Raw genomic sequence first — 18847 nt, forward strand, 5'->3', positions numbered from 1 at the left:
TAGACACACTGACCAGTGGAATAGAATTGAGAGCCCACAAATGAGGCCCCACACCTACGGACATCTAATCTTTGACAAAAGTGCCCAGACTATTACATGGGGAAAGCAGAGTCTCTTCAACAAATGGTGTTGGAAACAATGGGTTGAAACATGCAGAAGAATGAAACTGAATCACTGTATTTCACCAAATACAAAAGTAAATTCCAAGTGGATCAAGGACTTGGATGTTAGACCACAAACTATCAGATACTTAGAGGAAAAGATTGGCAGAACTCTTTTCCGCATAAATTTTAAAGATATCTTCAATGAAACAAATCCAATTACAAAGAAGACTAAGGCAAGTATAAACCTATGGGACTACATCAAATTAAAAAGCTTCTTCACAGCAAAAGAAACCACTACCCAAACCAAGAGACCCCTCACAGAATGGGAGAAGATCTTTACATGCCATACATCAGACTCAACAACAAGACAACAAATAACCCCATCCAAAAATGGGGGGAGGACTTGGACAGAATATTCACCACAGAAGAGATCCAAAAGGCCGAGAAACACATGAAAAAATGCTCCAAGTCTCTGATTGTTAGAGAAATGCAAATAAAGACAACAATGAGATATCACTTCACTCCTGTGAGAATGTCATACATCAGAAAAGGTAACAGCAGCAAATGCTGGAGAGGTTGTGGGGTCAAAGGAACCCTCCTGCGCTGCTGGTGGGAATGCAAATTTGTCCAACCTCTGTGGAGAACAGTTTGGAGAACTCTCAGAAGGCTAGAAATGGACCTACCCTATGATCCTGCAATTCCTCTCCTGGGGATATATCCTAAGGAACCCAACACATCCATCCAAAAAGATCTGTGTACACATATGTTCTTGGCAGCACAATTTGTAATAGCCAAAACCTGGAAGCAACCCAGGTGTCCAACAACAGCTGAGTGGCTGAGCAAGTTGTGGTCTATATACACAATGGAATACTACTCAGCTGTAAAAAATGGTGACTTCACCATTTTCAGCCGATCTTGGATGGACCTTGAAAAAATCATGTTGAGTGAAATAAGTCAGAAACAGAAGGATGAATATGGGATCATCTCACTCTCAGGCAGAAGTTGAAAAAGAAGATCAGAAAAGAAAACACAAGTAGAACCTGAAATGGAATTGGCATATTGCACCCAAGTAAAAGACTCTGGGGTGGGTGGGTGGGTGGGGAGAATACAGGTCCATGAAGGATGATAAATGACATAGTGGGGGTTGTATTGTTAAATGGGAAACTGGGGAATGTTATGCATGTACAAACTATTGTATTTACTGTTGAATGTAAAACATTAATTCCCCAATAAAGAAATAAATTAAAAAAAAAGATTTTAAACTGATTAGTTTGTGTTTTTGAAAGATCATTCTCTGTTGTGGATAAGATATTGGAAAAAAGCAGGTTTATAGGCAGAGACCAAAGAGGATGACAATATAATAATATAAATAACAGGGAGTCGGGTGGTAGCACCACGGGTTAAGCGCACGTGGTGCAAAGCGTGAGGACAGGCGCAAGGATCCTGGTTAGAGTCTCTGGCTCCCTATCTGCAGGGGAGTCACTTCACAGTCAGTGAAGAAGGTCTGCAGGTGTCTATCTTTCTCTCCCCCTCTCTGACTTCCCCTTCTCTCTCCATTTCTCTCTGTCCTATCAAACAACGACTACAACAATAAAACAACAAGGGCAACCAAAGGGTATAAATAAATATTAAAACAATTTATAATAATAATAATATAAATAACAGTGACTGGCAGAGGAGGTGGATGGGCTGGCTGAGCGTAGGACTTACATGGATAAGGTCCTGAGCTGAGCCTCACACCACATATACTGTAACAGTGTCCTGGTTCTCTGTCTATCCTTTCCCCCCACACATAAATATTATTTAAAAAATGACCCAGAAGGATTTAAAAGAGAAATAATTTTCGGGGCCGGGTGGTGGTGAACCTGGTTGAGCACACATGCTCAAGCACAATGCGCAAGGGCCTGGGTTTGAGCTCCCAATCCCCACCTGCAGGGTGAAAGCTTTGCAAGTGGTGAAGCAGTGCTACAGTTGTCTCTCTTCCTTTCTTTCACCTCCACACCCCTTGATTTCTGGCTGTCTCTATCCAATAAATAAATAAAGATAAATGGGAGTCGGGCAGTAGCGCAGCAGGTTAAGCCCACGTGGTGCAAAGTGCAAGGACCTGCGTAAGGATCCCGGTTCGAGCCCCTGGCTCCCCACCTGCAGGGGAGTTGCTTCACAAGCGGTGAAGCAGGTCTGCAGGTGTATGTCTTTATCTCCCCCCTCTCCATTTCTCTCTGTCCTATCCAACAATGACAACATCAATAACAACAACAATAATAACGACAACAATGGTAGTTTTTAATTCTTCTTGAACCCTCTCCCAACCCCAGAGTCTTTGACTTTGGTGCAATACACCAGCTCCAATCCAAGTTCTGCTTAGTGTTTTCCCTTCTAATCTTGTTTTTTCAGCTTCTGTCTATGAGTGAGATCATCCCATAGTCATCCTTGTGTGTCTGACTTATCTCATTTAACGTATCTTCGAGCTCTATCCAAGAAGGGGTAAAGAAGCTGAACATGGTATGTTCTAACACAGAGCTACATGTGGGGGCCAGGGGAATATTTGAAGACATTTATTTGTAGGACAAAGAGCAGAGTGAAATGCACTAACTGAATTGACTGCATCAAGGAACATAACGGAGGAGTCCAAAAAGACTTCTAGGTTTTTTTTTAGTTTAAGCAAATGGACAGTGGTAAGGAAATAAGAAAGATGGGTAGAGAAGCAGATTCAATATTATTTCACTTCATTTGTTCATTCAATAAACAGACACTTATTGAAGAGTCTATGGCAGCAATAGACAAGGAAATCTATGATTACAAAGCCCTGTGACAAGTGTCATCGACAGAAGTATACACAGGGGAGCATATGGACAAACAGGGCAGCTGGGAGCTCTCTGGGGAGTTAGGGAAAGTCATTGGTGAAGGCAGTGACTAATCTAGATTTTTATTTTTTGAATTGAGGTGAATACATGTAACAAAAATAATCCATTTTATTTTATTTTCTAGAGTTTATTTATTTTTCTTATATGATAGAACAGAAATTGAGAGGAAGGAGAAGATAGAGAGGGAGAGAAAGATAGAGAGATACCTGTAACACTGCTTCACCACTCAGGAAACTTTCTCCCTCCAGGTGGGGACTGGGGGCTTACACCTGGGTCCTTGTGCATGGTAATACATTCATTTAACCAAGTGTGCTGCCACCTGACCGCTAAAAATTAACCATTTTAAAATGCCAACTCAGTGGCATTTAGTATATTAATGTATAGTATATACATTTAGTATATTAATGTTGTTGTTAAACCACCACCTCTTTGAATTTTCAAGGGTGAGAAGTTTGCTAGGTGAAGAACAGGGCAAGGAAAAGTGCTTTGGGATATACTGACAGCATGACTGATGAAATTAAGGCCATAACTGGCTGGAGTAAATGCTGACTGAAGAGTAGTGGGGGATAATATTATAGAGGGTCCAGTAATAGAATGTTCAAATTATAACTTGATCCAGAAGGCACTGGAAGCTAAGGACACTCAGCTGGAGCTTGGCACCACTGAGTTTGTCTTTCCAGAATGATCACTTTGGAAGTAGTGCTGGTGATTGTTCAGGTAGGGGAAGGACATCTAGGAAGATAACTTGGGAAGTTTTTTTTTTAAAAAAAAACTTAAAAAAATATTTATTTATTGATTCCCTTTTGTTGCCCTTGTTGTTTTATTGTTGTAGTTATCGTTGTTATTGATGTCGTCATTGTTGCATAGGACAGAGAGAAATGGAGAGAGGAGGGGAACACAGAGGGGGAGAGAAAGACAGACACCTGCAGACCTGCTTTACTGCCTGTGAAGTGACTCCCCTGCAGGTGAGGATCTGGGGGCTTGAACTGGGATTCTTACTCCAGTCCTTGTGCTTCGTGCCTCGTGCGCTTAGTCCACTGTGCTACCACCCAACTCCCGATAACTTAGGAAGTTTTAACGGGTAATAATCTAGTTGAGAGAGGATGACAGTCTGAATAAGGGAAATGGAAGTAATAGTGGAGAGAACTGAAAACAAAATATAATAAAGACAAACAAATTAACATGCACTTGTGCCTTATAGGACATCAGACTAGAGAGAACACACAGAATGATGCCTATTATTCTTTGACGGCGAGGGCGACGGCAGTGATTTCCTGGGGTAGGGTTTTTTTTCTTTTCTAATATTAAAAAATATATTTATTACTAGGTAGAGACAGAAATAAATAGAGAGGGAGTCAGGCGGTAGGTAGCACAGCAGGTTAAGTGCACATGGCGCAAAGCGCAAGGACCAAAGTAAGGATCCCGGTTCATGCCCCCGGCTCCCCACCTGCAGGGGAGTCGCTTCACAGGCGGTGAAGCAGGTCTGCAGGTGTCTGTCTTTCTCTCCCCCCTCTGTCTTTCCCTCCTCTCTCCATTTCTCTCTGTCCTATCCAACAATGACAACATCAATAACAACAACAGTAATAACTACAACAATAAAACAACCAGGACAACAAAAGGGAATAAATAAGTAAATATTAAAAAAAAGAGAAAGAAATAGAGAGAGGAGAGGGAGATGAGAGAGAAAGATAACACCAATGTGTCCTGGAGCCTCACTTCTCCAGAGTCCTACCCAACTAGGGAAAGATAGAAACAGGCTGGGGGTATGGATTGACCCGCCAACGCCCAAATCCAGCAAAGAAGCAATTACAAAAACCAGAACTCTTACCTTCTGCACTCCCAAAACAACCTTGATCCATAGTCCCAGTGGGGAAGGAGTGGTAGGAGGAAGAGGGTAAGAGGGCTCTGAACTCCAGCTCCATCAGGTCCCAGAGGGGATGAAAAGGGGAGAGATATTTGGATGTAGTGATAGGACTATGTGTAGCTTGGAGGGGAAGAGAGGATTGGACCTGAAAGAAATGGGGAAATTATGTACAGATGTAGACAAATAGTTGTAGAGATGCGGGTTAACCCATGTCTGTAACCTTGGGAGATCTGTGGTGGTTTGCAATGGAGAGACTTGGGATTCAGAACTCTGGTGGTGGGAACAGTGTGGAATTATACCCCTGTTGACATGTAATTTTGTAAATCAATATTGAATTGCTAATAAAAAATAATAAAAAAGAAAGAGGGAGACAGAAAGGCACCTGCATCCCTGCTTCACCACTCATAAAACTTGTCCCCCGCAGGTGGGGACCAGGAGCTTGAACCTGTGACTTTGTGTACTGTAATGTGTGTACTTAACCAGGTGTGCCACCACCTGGATTGGATTTTTTTTTTAAATAATTGGTACAGGTTGGTGGGTTGAATGTGAGTTTAACTAAGAGTTCACCCAAGTGAAGGACATTAGAAATTTATACATGTATATGGACCTAAAAAGGAGACCTCCTAGAAAGAGATGATAATCTCCCCATTAGTAAATGAAATAATGAATTTTGATGCAGTCACTCAGGGAAAGATGAGCAGAGAACTTTGGAGAGAGCTTTGGGGCCAATATTTAAGACATGCAAAGGGGGTTAAGTGTAGAGCCGCATGTTCAAAGATGTAGTTAGTTATACTGAGGCCAAGTCCCAAGACAATTTATAACAGTGGCAAAAAAAAAAAAAAGTACCATCAGATTGGAAAAGGAGAGAAAGATGTAAAAAAGGTGTGGGGTGGTGTGGTGTGGTGTGGTGTGGTGTGGGGTGGGGTGGGGTGGGGTGGGGTGGGGTGGGGTGGTGTGGTGTGGTGTGGTGTGGGGTGGTGTGGTGTGGGGTGGTGTGGTGTGGTGTGGGGTGGTGTGGTGTGGGGTGGGGTGGGGTGGTGTGGGGTGGTGTGGGGTGGTGTGGTGTGGGGTGGTGTGGTGTGGGGTGGTGTGGTGTGGGGTGGTGTGGTGTGGTGTGGGGTGGTGTGGTGTGGTGTGGGGTGGTGTGGTGTGGGGTGGGGTGGTGTGGGGTGGTGTGGGGTGGGGTGGGGTGGGGTGGTGTGGTGTGGTGTGGGGTGGTGTGGTGTGGTGTGGGGTGGTGTGGGGTGGTGTGGGGTGGTGTGGGGTGGTGTGGTGTGGGGTGGTGTGGTGTGGGGTGGTGTGGTGTGGGGTGGTGTGGGGTGGTGTGGGGTGGTGTGGTGTGGGGTGGTGTGGTGTGGGGTGGTGTGGGGTGGTGTGGTGTGGGGTGGTGTGGTGTGGGGTGGTGTGGGGTGGGGTGGGGTGGTTGGTGTGGTGTGGTGTGGGGTGGTGTGGTGTGGGGTGGTGTGGTGTGGGGTGGTGTGGTGTGGGGTGGGGTGGGGTGGTTGGTGTGGTGTGGTGTGGGGTGGTGTGGTGTGGGGTGGTATGGTGTGGGGTGGTGTGGGGTGGTGTGGTGTGGTGTGGGGTGGGGTGGTGTGGTGTGGTGTGGTGTGGGGTGGGGTGGGGTGGGGTGGGGTGGTTGGTGTGGTGTGGTGTGGGGTGGTGTGGTGTGGGGTGGTATGGTGTGGGGTGGTGTGGGGTGGTGTGGTGTGGTGTGGGGTGGGGTGGTGTGGTGTGGTGTGGTGTGGGGTGGGGTGGGGTGGGGTGGTGTGGTGTGGTGTGGGGTGGGGTGGGGTGGTGTGGTGTGGTGTGGTGTGGGGTGGGGTGGGGTGGTGTGGTGTGGTGTGGTGTGGTGTGGTGTGGGGTGGGGTGGTGTGGTGTGGTGTGGGGTGGTGTGGTGTGGGGTGGGGTGGTGTGGTGTGGGGTGGGGTGGTGTGGTGTGGGGTGGGGTGGTGTGGTGTGGGGTGGGGTGGGGTGGTGTGGTGTGGTGTGGTGTGGTGTGGGGTGGGGTGGGGTGGTGTGGTGTGGTGTGGTGTGGTGTGGGGTGGGGTGGTGTGGTGTGGTGTGGGGTGGTGTGGGGTGGTGTGGTGTGGGGTGGGGTGGGGTGGTGTGGTGTGGGGTGGGGTGGGGTGGGGTGGGGTGGGGTGGTGTGGTGTGGGGTGGGGTGGGGTGGGGTGGGGTGGTGTGGGGTGGTGTGGTGTGGTGTGGTGTGGTGTGGTGTGGGGTGGGGTGGGGTGGTGTGGTGTGGTGTGGTGTGGTGTGGGGTGGTGTGGGGTGGTGTGGTGTGGTGTGGTGTGGGGTGGTGTGGTGTGGTGTGGTGTGGGGTGGGGTGGGGTGGTGTGGTGTGGTGTGGGGTGGGGTGGGGTGGTGTGGTGTGGTGTGGTGTGGTGTGGTGTGGGGTGGTGTGGTGTGGTGTGGTGTGGGGTGGTGTGGTGTGGGGTGGTGTGGGGTGGTGTGGTGTGGTGTGGGGTGGTGTGGTGTGGTGTGGTGTGGGGTGGGGTGGGGTGGGGTGGGGTGGGGTGGTGTGGTGTGGGGTGGGGTGGTGTGGTGTGGTGTGGTGTGGGGTGGTGTGGTGTGGGGTGGGGTGGTGTGGTGTGGTGTGGGGTGGGGTGGGGTGGGGTGGGGTGGTGTGGTGTGGGGTGGGGTGGTGTGGTGTGGTGTGGGGTGGGGTGGTGTGGTGTGGGGTGGGGTGGGGTGGTGTGTGTGTGTGGTGTGGTGTGGGGTGGGGTGGTGTGTGTGTGTGTGTGCGCTGGTCTAATTTGAAGGTGGTGGATGGAAGAAACACTGGACCAGTGATACTGTTTGACATGTTCTGTCAGTGGGGCCCCAACAGACCATACACATCTCTCAACTCCAAAGTAAGTAATTTATTACACTATGAATGTCGTACAGTTTCTCAAGTCCACACACTTTCACCTCCAAACGATTTTTATACATTGGAGACATGTTTACCGATTAAGGTTTATGACTCCTCAAGAAGAGTTATTTCAAAATCCCCTGAAGGGTCCCCCTGCCAGTTCTGAGACCTGAAAAGGTGTCAGTTCTTGCATCAGGGGGGCCAAGGGAAGGCAAAATTGTGAGTTGTTTGATCAAGGCTGCAACCACCTCCATTCCCAGGGTCCAGAAACTCTCCTTCAGCTTCTTAAGCCCAACTTCTCACAACCACCTTCTCCTTTTGCTACCCAGAATCAGACCAAAGATTCACCTTGATTCCTCTGACAATCCCGTGAAGGGTGCCAGGTAGGACTCTAGTGTGGGCCCCAGACAAGGTCTGTGGTTGTGATCTGAGCATATGGAACAGGCCCCACAGTTAAGAGCCTTGGTTCCTACTTTTTTTCCCCCTTCCTCACACTGTCCTTCACCCATCACTTCCACATTTGCTTGTGTGAATTAGAACTTGGCAAAGTTGGTAAAACAGAGGCTTGATTTTTTTCCTTTTTCTTAAAATGCTACAACTCTGATGGGTATCTGGGGGGCTCTTTCCATGCCTTACCTAGGCACAACCTTATAGAGAGTGAAGATCCTGGGCCCCTGGAGTGAGTGGAAGGACGGGTCTATGCTGGATTTTCAAGGGACTCTCCTCCCATCTTACTAACTTGTGCAAACATAATGGAGTAATGACTGACTCCTCTGTGGTGTCTCCACAGTGCCACTACTTTTGAAAGGAGAAGACCCTTTTTGCATACAAAGGGGACTTCACTGTCTTGCTAGAAGTGATGAGGGCCCCAAAGCCGTGTTGGTGGGAGAACGCATAGGCAGAACGCCGACAGGTTGGACGTTTCTGTTTGGGCTGGATTAGCAGCAGCTGTGGCTGTCTCATGCAGCGATGGATTCTTTCAATAACCTATAGCACGGGGGACAGGGTTTTCAATCACTCAGCCAAAAGCAAAGAGGATCAGGAGTGATATCTGGGTAGATTCCCTGTGCCACTCACCTTGTCCACACCGATGGGCCACAATAGTGGTTTGAGAAAATGGTAGCCAATCACAGGCAAAATACAGAGAAGCACAGTGAGGAAAAGGGTCAGCCACATTTGTGGTAGCTTCAGAGTGTTCCTTGCCACACCTGTAAGCAATGAACCAGGACAGGAAAGGCTGATCTAGAGCATAGACAAAGGCGAGGGGGAAAAGGGCAAGGGGGTTGGGGTGGGAGTGGGGGACTGCCGGCCAGACTTAGATAAACTCTCCAGTCCGAAGAAGGTGGTCACAGCTTTGGAGAGAATTTGGTCTCCTGAGTCATAACATAAATGCAAAAGAACTGCGGGGTGGGGGGGGGGGTGCCCAGTGGAATCAGAGTTGCATGTCTTTGTCTCCCTCTAAAGGCTGGTCAGGACAGGCAAGGTGGGGAGTGACAGGACTCCCAGAGCACTGCTTAGACTGGCACAGAGGGCTTTGGAAAGGAAAAATGAGTGGCTTGACAAGAGGTGGGAGCTAACTTAGATCTACATTTTGCCTTTATCAGAGGAGAGAGAGAGAGAGAGAGAGAGAGAGGGAGAGAGAGGACACAGCAAGACAGTATGCTACAGTAGAAAGAACTTTGGGCTGGGAACCAGGAGACCTAGATTAGGGTCTAAGTCTTAACTTTAAAACATAATAACTCCACCTTCTGCATCCCACAATGACCCTGGGTCCATACTCCCAGAGGGTTAAAGAACAGGAAAGCTATCAGGGGAGGGGAGGGGATACAGAGCTCTGGTGGTGGGAATTGTGTGGAGTTGTACCCCTCTTATCCTGTGGTTTTGTCAATGCTTCGCTTTTATAAATAAAAAAAAACATAACAGCAGCAGCAACAACAACAATAATAAACCTAGTGTCCTAGATGGGTGATAATTCAGTGGTTAGAAACATGTTTTACTGTGCATGAGGCCCTGGGTTCAATCTCTGGTACCACTGATAGCACCAAGGGAACTTCATGAATGGAGCTTTGCTGTCTCACCCTTTGTCTCCTCTCTCTGCGTCTGTCTTGCTCTCTCTTTTTCTAAGGATATAGAATCAAAGATGAGGAGGGGAGACCATTCAGTAGTGTGTGTGTTCCTCAGTTCAGTCCCTGGTACCACATATCCACAAAACACAGCTCTGAGTCTCTAACATGGTAATAATTAGTTTTGATCTGCTTACTTCATAGAAAGACCCTGTTAGATAAGGACTCTACTTTAAAATATTTATTTATTATTGAAAAGTGGAGACAGAGAGAATGAGAACATAGCACATACTCAGCTCTGGCATATGGTGGTGCCAGAGATTGAACCTGCAGCCGTTGGGGCCACAAACATGCAAGTTCTGTGATCTAACAAGCTGAGCTATCTCCCTAGTCCTCAGGTTAAAAAAAATCGGAAAATATCTTAGAAACTCTCATATGGCAAAATATTTCCCCTACTCGACTCTGGGTCTATTTAGGGGAGGTAACATGCTTTATTCCTGTTCACAGAGCCTAGCAGAGTAGCAGCCGCTCAGCACCCTCTGTTAAACAAGCAGACTTGGTTCACACTCCCTGCACCCTGGACGCACACTGGGCAGAGCCTTACCTAGGAACTGGAAGTTGCTGGGGAACAGTAGGCATAAGCCATCGCTGTACAGGAAGAATGAGATGCAGAAGTAGATGGCCAGGCTGCTCCAGATGAAGAAGTGGGTCAACATCGTCCAGTAGGTTGTCTTCAAGGCAATCTAAAAAAAAAAGCAGCCCTCGTAAGCGAAGTACTCTGTAACCTGGGACCAATCAGCCTCCTCCCTTTTCCTAATTTTTTTTTTTTGCTTCTAGGGTTACTGTGGGGGCTCAGTGCCTGCACTATGAACCCACTGCTCCTGGAGGCCATCTTTCCCCCTTGTTGTTGTTGTTGCTGCTGTTGTTCTTGGATAGGACAGAAAGAACTTGAGAGAGGAGAGGAAGACAGAGAGAGAGAGAGAAAGACACCTGCAGCCCTGCTTCACTGCTTGTGAAGCAAACCCCCACCCCCTGCAGGTAGGGAGCCCGGGGCCCGAACTGGGATCCTTGTGTGGGCCCTTGTGTTTCGCACTATGTGTGCTTGACCAAGTGGGCCACCATTACCCTCCCCAACCGCCCATTCCTAATTTCTGGTGAAGAATGTTCCCTTCTCCTCTCTCTTCTAGACAGCCCCCCACCCAGTCCTCTTACTCCGCCCCCACCACCACTGGTCACACCTCTGCTGTGACTACGGAGAGCAAGGCTGTCTGCACCATCAGGCAAAAAGATTGGTAGTCAGAGATATCCTTCCCATTGTTACACACTGAGTTGTAAACGCTCCCCATGGGGATAAAGAAGAGCACCAAGGAGCTGTAGAATGCGTGCACCAAACACTTCACAAATTCTCTTTTATTGAAATACAGGTGGTGCTGGCCTGGTTCATACAGCTCTGGGAAACGTAGGCTCCATGTTTCATTGAAATCCTGCAAATAGCAAAGGGTAAGGAGTAAGGTTCAGGGTCTCTTTCCATAGAAGGCCTCAACTCCATCAGAGTAAAAGCTTCAGCTCTCACTCAGTCTGCTGCCTCAGACCTTCCTCCTCCACTAACTGAGTTGAACCAAAGAAGAAAGCAGTGACCGGGAGTCAGGTGGTAGTGCAGCGGGTTAAGCGTAGGTGGCACAAAGTGCAAGGACTGGCATAAAGATCCTGGTTCGAGCCCCTGGCTCACCACCTGCAGGGCAGTCAATTCACAGGCAGTGAAGGTCTGCAGGTGTGTCTATCTTTCTCTCTTCCTCTGTCTTCCCTCCTCTCTCCATTTCTCTCTGTGCTATCTTACAATGACGACATCAATAACAACAACAATAATAACTACAACAACAATAAAAAAACAAGGGCAACAAAAGGGAAAATAAATAAATAAATATAAAAAATTAAAAAAAGAGAGAGAGAGCAGTAACCACAGACTCTTCCTAAAAGTTCTATTCTCTAAGCAAGGCTCTAGTTAGTGGAAGAAAGCTATGAGAAGGTTAGGGCATTGTGAATGATCTAGAGACAGGACCCAGGAGTTAAAAAGGGGGACAATTGGGGAGTTGGGCGGTAGTGTAGTGAGTTAAGCGCACATGGCACAAAGTGCAAGGAAGGAACCCTGTTCGAACCCCGGCTCCCCACCTGCAGGGGAGTCGCTTCACAGTCAGTGAAGCAGGTCTGCAGGTGTCTTTCTCTCCCCCTCTCTGTCTTCCCCTCCTCTCTCCATTTCTCTCTGTCCTATCCAACAATGATGACAACAACAACAGCAATAATAACTACAACGATAAAAAAGGGCAACAAAAGGGAAAATAAATAAATTGATTAATTAATTAAAAGGAGGACAACTGGAGGCCGGGCAGTAGTGCAGTGGGTTAAGTGCACATGGCGCAAAGCGCAAGGACTGGAGTAAGGTTCCCAGTTTGAGCCTCTGGCTCCCCACCTGCAGGGGAGTCGCTTCACAGTCAGTGAAGCAGGTCTGCAGGTGTCTTTCTCTCCCCCTCTCTGTCTTCCCCTCCTCTCTCCATTTCTCTCTGTCCTATCCAACAATGATGACAACAACAACAGCAATAATAACTACAACGATAAAAAAGGGCAACAAAAGGGAAAATAAATAAATTGATTAATTAATTAAAAGGAGGACAACTGGAGGCCGGGCAGTAGTGCAGTGGGTTAAGTGCACATGGCGCAAAGCGCAAGGACTGGAGTAAGGTTCCCAGTTTGAGCCTCTGGCTCCCCACCTGCAGGGGAGTCGCTTCACAGGCAGTGAAGCAGGTCTGCAGGTGTCTATCTTTCTCTCCCTCTCTGTCTTCCCCTCCTCTCGATTTCTCTCTGTCCTATCCAACAACAAGGACAACAATAATAGTAACAACACCGATAAACAACAAGGGCAACAAAAAAGGGGAAAAAATGGCCTCCAGGAGCAGTGGATTCATTGTGCAGGCACCGAGCCCCAGCAATAACCCTGGAGGCAAAAAAAAAAAAAAGTAGGATAATTAATAGTAATTGGAAGGGAGGACTAGATCTTGAGGTCAGGGAGGCAGCTGGGACATGAGTCCTCTCACCAGAGGGATTTTCTTTTCTTTTCTTTTTTTAAATTTCTTTATTGGGGAATTAATGTTTTTACAATGGATAGTAAATACAATAGTTTGTACATGCATAATATTTCCAAGTTTTCCATATAACATACAACCTCCACTAGGTCCTCTGTCCTTTTTTTTTTCCTTTTAAAGATTATCTTTATTTTAGAGAGTCAGGCGGTAGCACAGCGGGTTAAGCTCACTTGGTGCAAAGTGCAAGGACCAGCGTAAGGATCCCGGTTCGAGCCCCGCCTCCCCACCTGCAGGGGAGTTGGTGAAGCAGGCCTGCAGGTGTCTATCTTTCTCTCCCCCTCTTTGTCTTCCCCTCCTCTCTCCATTTCTCTCTGTCCTATCCAACAACAACAATACTACTAACAGCAATGAGAAACAACAAGGGCAACAAAAGGGAAAATAAATATTTATTAAAAAATAAACAAAAATTATCTTTATTTTTATTTTTTTATTTTTATTTTTAAAGCCAGAGATCTAGAGGGAAGGGGGAGCTAAAGAGGGAGAGAGATATCTGCAGCCCTGCTTTACCGCTTACAAAACGTTCCCCTTGCAGGTGGGGACTGGGGACTTGAACCTGGGTCATTGTGCACTGTGACATGTGCACTCAATCAGGTGTGCCACCACTTGGCCCCCTGAGGACTTTTATTTAGCTGAATATTCTTTGTGCCAAAAGCCAGTGAGAAGAGAGAGAAAAGTCAGTGGTGACCTGTTGGCTCCTTGGAGCTGTCCATGTCCTGTGACAGCCCTCCCATCTTCACAGATAGTGTGAACTCCACTGGGAAGATCTTCTGTGTGGATGACAGTGCATTAGATTCACCACCAGATCTGAAACTCTAGATCACAAAACTTGGGGCCTGTTTTAACAGGTTGTCGAATCCTCGAATTAGACCATCAAAGCTGGACTGGACTGTTGAATGCCAGCGCATCCTTGCTGCTGCTCTGAGGCTGGTGGCTGGCTACTTGATGGCGAGTTTCCTTTCTACTCTAACAGAGATTGGGAACCCTGATGTCATGGTGTCATCTTCCCATTGCTTTATTCCTCTTTGGTGGTTCCTTTTCTATTTTATGAGCCTAGGTCTGACAGTTCTAGATGATATCCTCCTAGGCTGATACTCACTGACTCAAGGTATCATAGTTATACTTCCACGCCTTCTTGATTTGGCTTATTTTATTATCCTTACATGGGCTATTCCTTACTTAAAGTCACTTGTTTACCTAGACCTTCCCTAACAACCCTTCATTCTGTTTACTGTCAGCAGGGTTGTTACTAGGGTTCAGTGATGTCACTTTGAATCCACCATTCCTGGTGGACATCCCCCCGCCCCCAGCTCTGCTTAGCTCTGGCTTATGATGATACTGGGGATTGAACCTGGAATCTTAAGAGACTCAGGCATGAAAGTCATTTGTATAACCATTATACTATCCTCCCAGCAGGCAGAAGTAGATAGCATAATGGTTATGCAAACAGACTCTCATGCCTGAGGCTTCAACATCCCAGGTTCAATCTCCTGCACCACCACGAAGCCACTCACGAAAGACATGTCTCTGATATCTGATTACTGTAAAAAATGGCGACTAATCCCTAGCACTGCAAAAACGGTATCATCTGTTTTCCATGCCTCGGCCACGCGTGAGCTTAATGTGCAGCTTGGCGATACGAGAATCCGGCATGAAACCCAGCCAGTCTATCTTGGCGTTACTCTCGATCGCACTCTGTCATTTCACGAACATCTCATAAAAACTGCAGCAAAGGTGGGCGCGAGGAATAACATCATTGCAAGACTGGCCAGCTCCTCATGAGGCTCGAGCGCTTCCACACTACGATCATCATCTCTGGCATTATGCTATTCCACTGCAGAATACTGTGCCCCAGTATGGTTCCGTAGCCCCCATGTCCACTTGGTCGATTCCAAATTATATTCCTCCATGAGGATAATTTCTGGAACCATCCGTTCCACCCCGGTTCCATGGCTGCCAGTTCTTAGCAACATCGCCCCGCCAGATATTCGTCGGGATGCGGCATCATCTAAATTCATTTCCCACGTCTACGCTCGACCGGACCTGCCAATATACGCGGATATCTTCGCCCACCCTGTCCAACGCTTGATGTCTCGTCACCCAATCTGGTCCCCTACGCCTACACTGAACTTCTCTGTTCCAGACTCTTGGAAACAGAGCTGGCAGTCAGCTGAGGTAAAGAACAAACACCTCATCACAGACCCCTGCAAGCGTCAACCCGGCTTTGACCTAGCACGTTATGACTGGGCCCTCCTCAATCGCTATCGAACAGGCCATGGTCGGTGTGCCGCTATGTTCCATCGCTGGGGAGCCAGAGACGACCCGAACTACCCCTGCGGCTCCAGACAGACTATGACCCACATAGTCAACGACTGCCACCTCTCCAGATTCAAAGGAGGTCTCGAAACTTGACATCAGGCTCAACCTGACGCTGTTGACTGGCTACGGAAGAAGGGCAAACGCTAGAAGAAGAACCATAAGCCAGAGCCGAGCAGTGCTCCAGGGTAAAACTAAAAAAAATTAAAAAAAAAAACTATCCTTCCAGCTCCTTTCCCCCCTTTCTATTATACATGATAGGACAGAGAGAAATTGAGATGGGAGAGGGAGATAGAAAGATAGACACCTGCAGACTTGCTGCACTGAACCCTGGTCCTTGTGCCTGGTGATATGTGCACCACCACCTGGCCCCCAACTCTTAATTCCTTTTCACTACTTTTTCACACTCAGTTTACTGTACAGCATAATTCCCATGTTTCTTTTTTACAAAGATAAAAGCAACACTGGGGGTTTATTTACTTGGTGATTATTATCCCCTGGAGGATAATTGTTAATTGTATCCCAAAAGGAAGTGATAAACTTATCTCTGAGTGAGAAGGTCCCCTTTCTTGCTCTAGAAATTATTTCATTTACACGAGTCTATTTTATTTCTTTATTTATTGCCACTAGGGCCATTGCTAGGGTTTGGTCTCTGCAGTACTCTACTGTTCTGGGCAGTCATTTCCCCCCCTCTAGGAGGTGAAAAGCAGAGAGAAAGAGGAAGAGATGGAAAAAGTGAGAGAGGAGGAGAAACACCACAGCACTAGCCCACCACTGGTGAAGCTTCTCTCTCCTGCAGGCTCTCTCAAGTGGTGGCAGGGGGAGGGCCTAAACCTCGCTCCTTGAACATAGCCAGGTGTCCTCTATTGGGTGAGCCACCTGCCAACACCTTCCACTGGATTTCCTAGACCTCAGGCCTTGCCATTCTCCTCACTTATGTGACTATCCAGGGGCTTCAAGTGCTGACTGAGAGGACTGCTGCTGGTCTTACCTGGTCAAACAGACTCAAGCCCAGGACAGGGAGGGAGGTGTAGATCATGTTGTAGAAAGTGATAAACCAGGTATCATAAACTGGCTGGAAGAAAACAAATAATAATAAAAAATTCTTAGCGTCCTCTCTCCTCCAATGTCGCGGTCTCACCTCCTAGGCCCAAGAAAGTCACCTTACCTCTTCCACCTGCCACCATACAATTTTAAGGCAAGACTTAGGGAGTTTAGAAATCTGACCTAGAAAGCTGATCCTCAGTCTCTACTGGGTCCTGTTCTATTTAATACCTTGAACCCCAGTCTGGGGCAAGACCACATCCAGCTTGGAAGTTTGTGGCCAACCTTCCAAGATTGACGTGGCCCAGCCCTACCATCATCGGCACTGGAGAATGGGAGCTACGCTGCTGTGCTCACTGGCATATACGGCTCTGGGCTCTTTTTTGTGCTTCATGACATTCGGTGGCTTATGGACCCTTCAACATTGTCAAGCACTACAGACCCAAGGGCCCTTCTTTAACTAAGTGCTCCGTCCTGGGGCCTGGAGCAGGCTTTTTCCCATACTGACCACAAGAGGTCAGTAGCTGAACATACATATACAACCTCCCACAGAGCCAACTGGCTGGGCTGGGCTGGGCTGGGCTGTAGTAGGGACCTCCAAAGTGAGGCTGTTTCTTTTGGGAGTCATTGGGTGGGACTCCTCTTAAAACATAAAAATCTCGGCTACACCTCTCCCAACAATTGTAGGAGGGATCAGAAAATAATAGTATGTGTGTTTGAGGAGGCAAGGTGAGGAAGTATGGCTGCAGGTAAGGCCACAGCCAGTCTCTCTGACAAGATCCAGGGGCCTTTGTGCTTTGGCCTGTTTCAGAGAAATTACTTTAAATGCAAAACAAATTAAAACAAAACAAACAGAACCATGTCCCAGATCCAGGCATCTATGCCCCCAACTCCACCCTCTCCCACCCAACATACTGGAATTAGAAAATTCCAGGTTTCAACATGATGGCAGAGACCTAGTGGGCTTGTACTGTGATATGGAAAACTGGGAAATGTTATGCACGTACAAAATATTGTATTTTATGTATCTTACTGTTGACTATAAACCATTCACTCCTCAATAAATAAATTTAAAAAAAAAGTTATAGATCTTGGGGCCAGGCAGTGGTGCACCTGATCAAGTGCACACCTTACAGTGTGCAAGGACCTAGGTCCAAGTCCCTGGTCCCCATCTGCAGGAGAAGATTACTTCAAGAGTGGTGAAACAGTGCTGCAGGTATCTCTCTGTCTCCCTCTCTATTTCCCACTTCCCTCTTAATTTCTCTCTGTCTCTATCCAATAAAAAATAAATAAATAAAAATATTTAACAAAATCCAGGTCTCAATGTCAGGAAAAGGTAAAACTATCTTATGGAAAAGTTCTGATTCCTGGTTAAATGCACATAATATGAAGTGCAAGGTCCCACACAAGGATCCAGGTTTGAGCCCCCCACTTCACAAGCAGCAAAGCAGGTCTTTCTCGTTCCCTCTCTAGCTCCCCATCCTCTCTCAATTTCTCTCTGTCCTGTCCAATAAAATGGGAAAAATGGCCAGCCACCAGGAGCAGTGGATTCATAGCACCGTCACTGAGCCCCAACAATAATCCTGGAGGCAAAAGAAAAGAAAAAAAAAGTTCTGATGGTAGAAGTTAATGACAAGTCAGAGTCAAGCTATTAGGAAGTCTAAGGTTAAATCTAGGGTTGAAGGATAGCAGTATGCCACCCACTGGTTGATTTCTAAAGGAGAAAAAAGGGTCCAAACTGTGGGATGGCCTGAGAATACCCAGCTGACCGAAGTGCCACCTGACCGCCTACCTGTGCAGAGAACCCGCTGAAGTAGGAGTACCAGACGTGCACCAGGGTGAAGGCAAAGTTTTTGTAAAAGAAGTAGTTGAAAAACTTGCACATGCGAATATAGGACCAGCGGCCATGGATCAAGAGTAGCCGCTGAAGATAGCGGAACTGGGAGATGGCGTAGTCACTGCTGAGCATGGCCTGCATTCCCTCCTGGCCACTGATGCCGACCCCAATGTGGGCAGCTGCAAAGAAACCCCAGAATTTTCTCAGCTACAGAACGTGTTTGCTGAGTGCCCAGCTTGAGAAGTACAAGGGGAAGGCTGAGATCCTGTTGTACAAATCTCCCGTTGCACTGTGAGGACCAGAAAACACTGTGAGGCCCTGTGCAGAATGGTACTTAGTTCGTGGAGTCTTTTCTCCTTAGCAGACTGATTCCTCCCTCCCCCACAAGCTAGAAAGCGACTTCTTCATCTTCACTTTGTTTTAGATACTGAGACTCAAGAGAAGTTGGCCTGACAGATAAAACTGCCCAAGATGTGTTTTTTTTTCATTCACTATTATTATTATTTTTGTTTCCAAGGTTATTGTTGGGGCTTGGTGCCTGCACTACAAATTCACTGCTCCTGGCAGTTGTTTTTGCTATTTTGTTGTTATTGCTGTTGTTGTTGGATAAGACAGAGAGGAATCAAGAGAGGAGGGGAAGACAGAGAGGGGAGAGAAAGTTAGACACCTGCAGACCTGCTTCACCGTTTGTGAAGTAACCCCCCTGCAGATGGGCAGCTGGTGGCTCAAACTGGCATCCTTAGGCCCATCCTTGCACTTTACACCAT

At 47.4% G+C, this 18847-nt stretch overlaps 1 protein-coding gene across 6 annotated transcripts in view; it reads right to left on the reverse strand.

Moving 5' to 3' along the window:
* Positions 1-7676: 7676 nt before the first annotated feature.
* The window catches only part of LOC103113365 (phospholipid-transporting ATPase FetA-like), a 120527-nt gene continuing 109356 nt past the window's right edge, over positions 7677-18847 (reverse strand). For 4 of the 6 annotated variants that reach the window (XM_060199227.1, XM_060199228.1, XM_016188040.2 and 1 more), the window contains 6 exons: positions 18036-18259; positions 16191-16274; positions 10988-11233; positions 10354-10492; positions 8764-8894; positions 7677-8673 (listed from right to left, as the gene is read on the reverse strand). In XM_060199227.1, coding sequence (XP_060055210.1) covers positions 8482-8673; positions 8764-8894; positions 10354-10492; positions 10988-11233; positions 16191-16274; positions 18036-18259 — 1016 coding nt within the window. In that variant the 3' untranslated portion in view covers positions 7677-8481. The remainder of the gene's footprint in view (positions 8674-8763; positions 8895-10353; positions 10493-10987; positions 11234-16190; positions 16275-18035; positions 18260-18847) is intronic. The other 2 variants (XM_060199231.1, XM_060199232.1) reach the window with 2 other exon arrangements.

This window comes from Erinaceus europaeus, chromosome 10 (genome assembly GCF_950295315.1).
Source record: "Erinaceus europaeus chromosome 10, mEriEur2.1, whole genome shotgun sequence".
Taxonomy (NCBI): Eukaryota; Metazoa; Chordata; class Mammalia; order Eulipotyphla; family Erinaceidae; genus Erinaceus; species Erinaceus europaeus.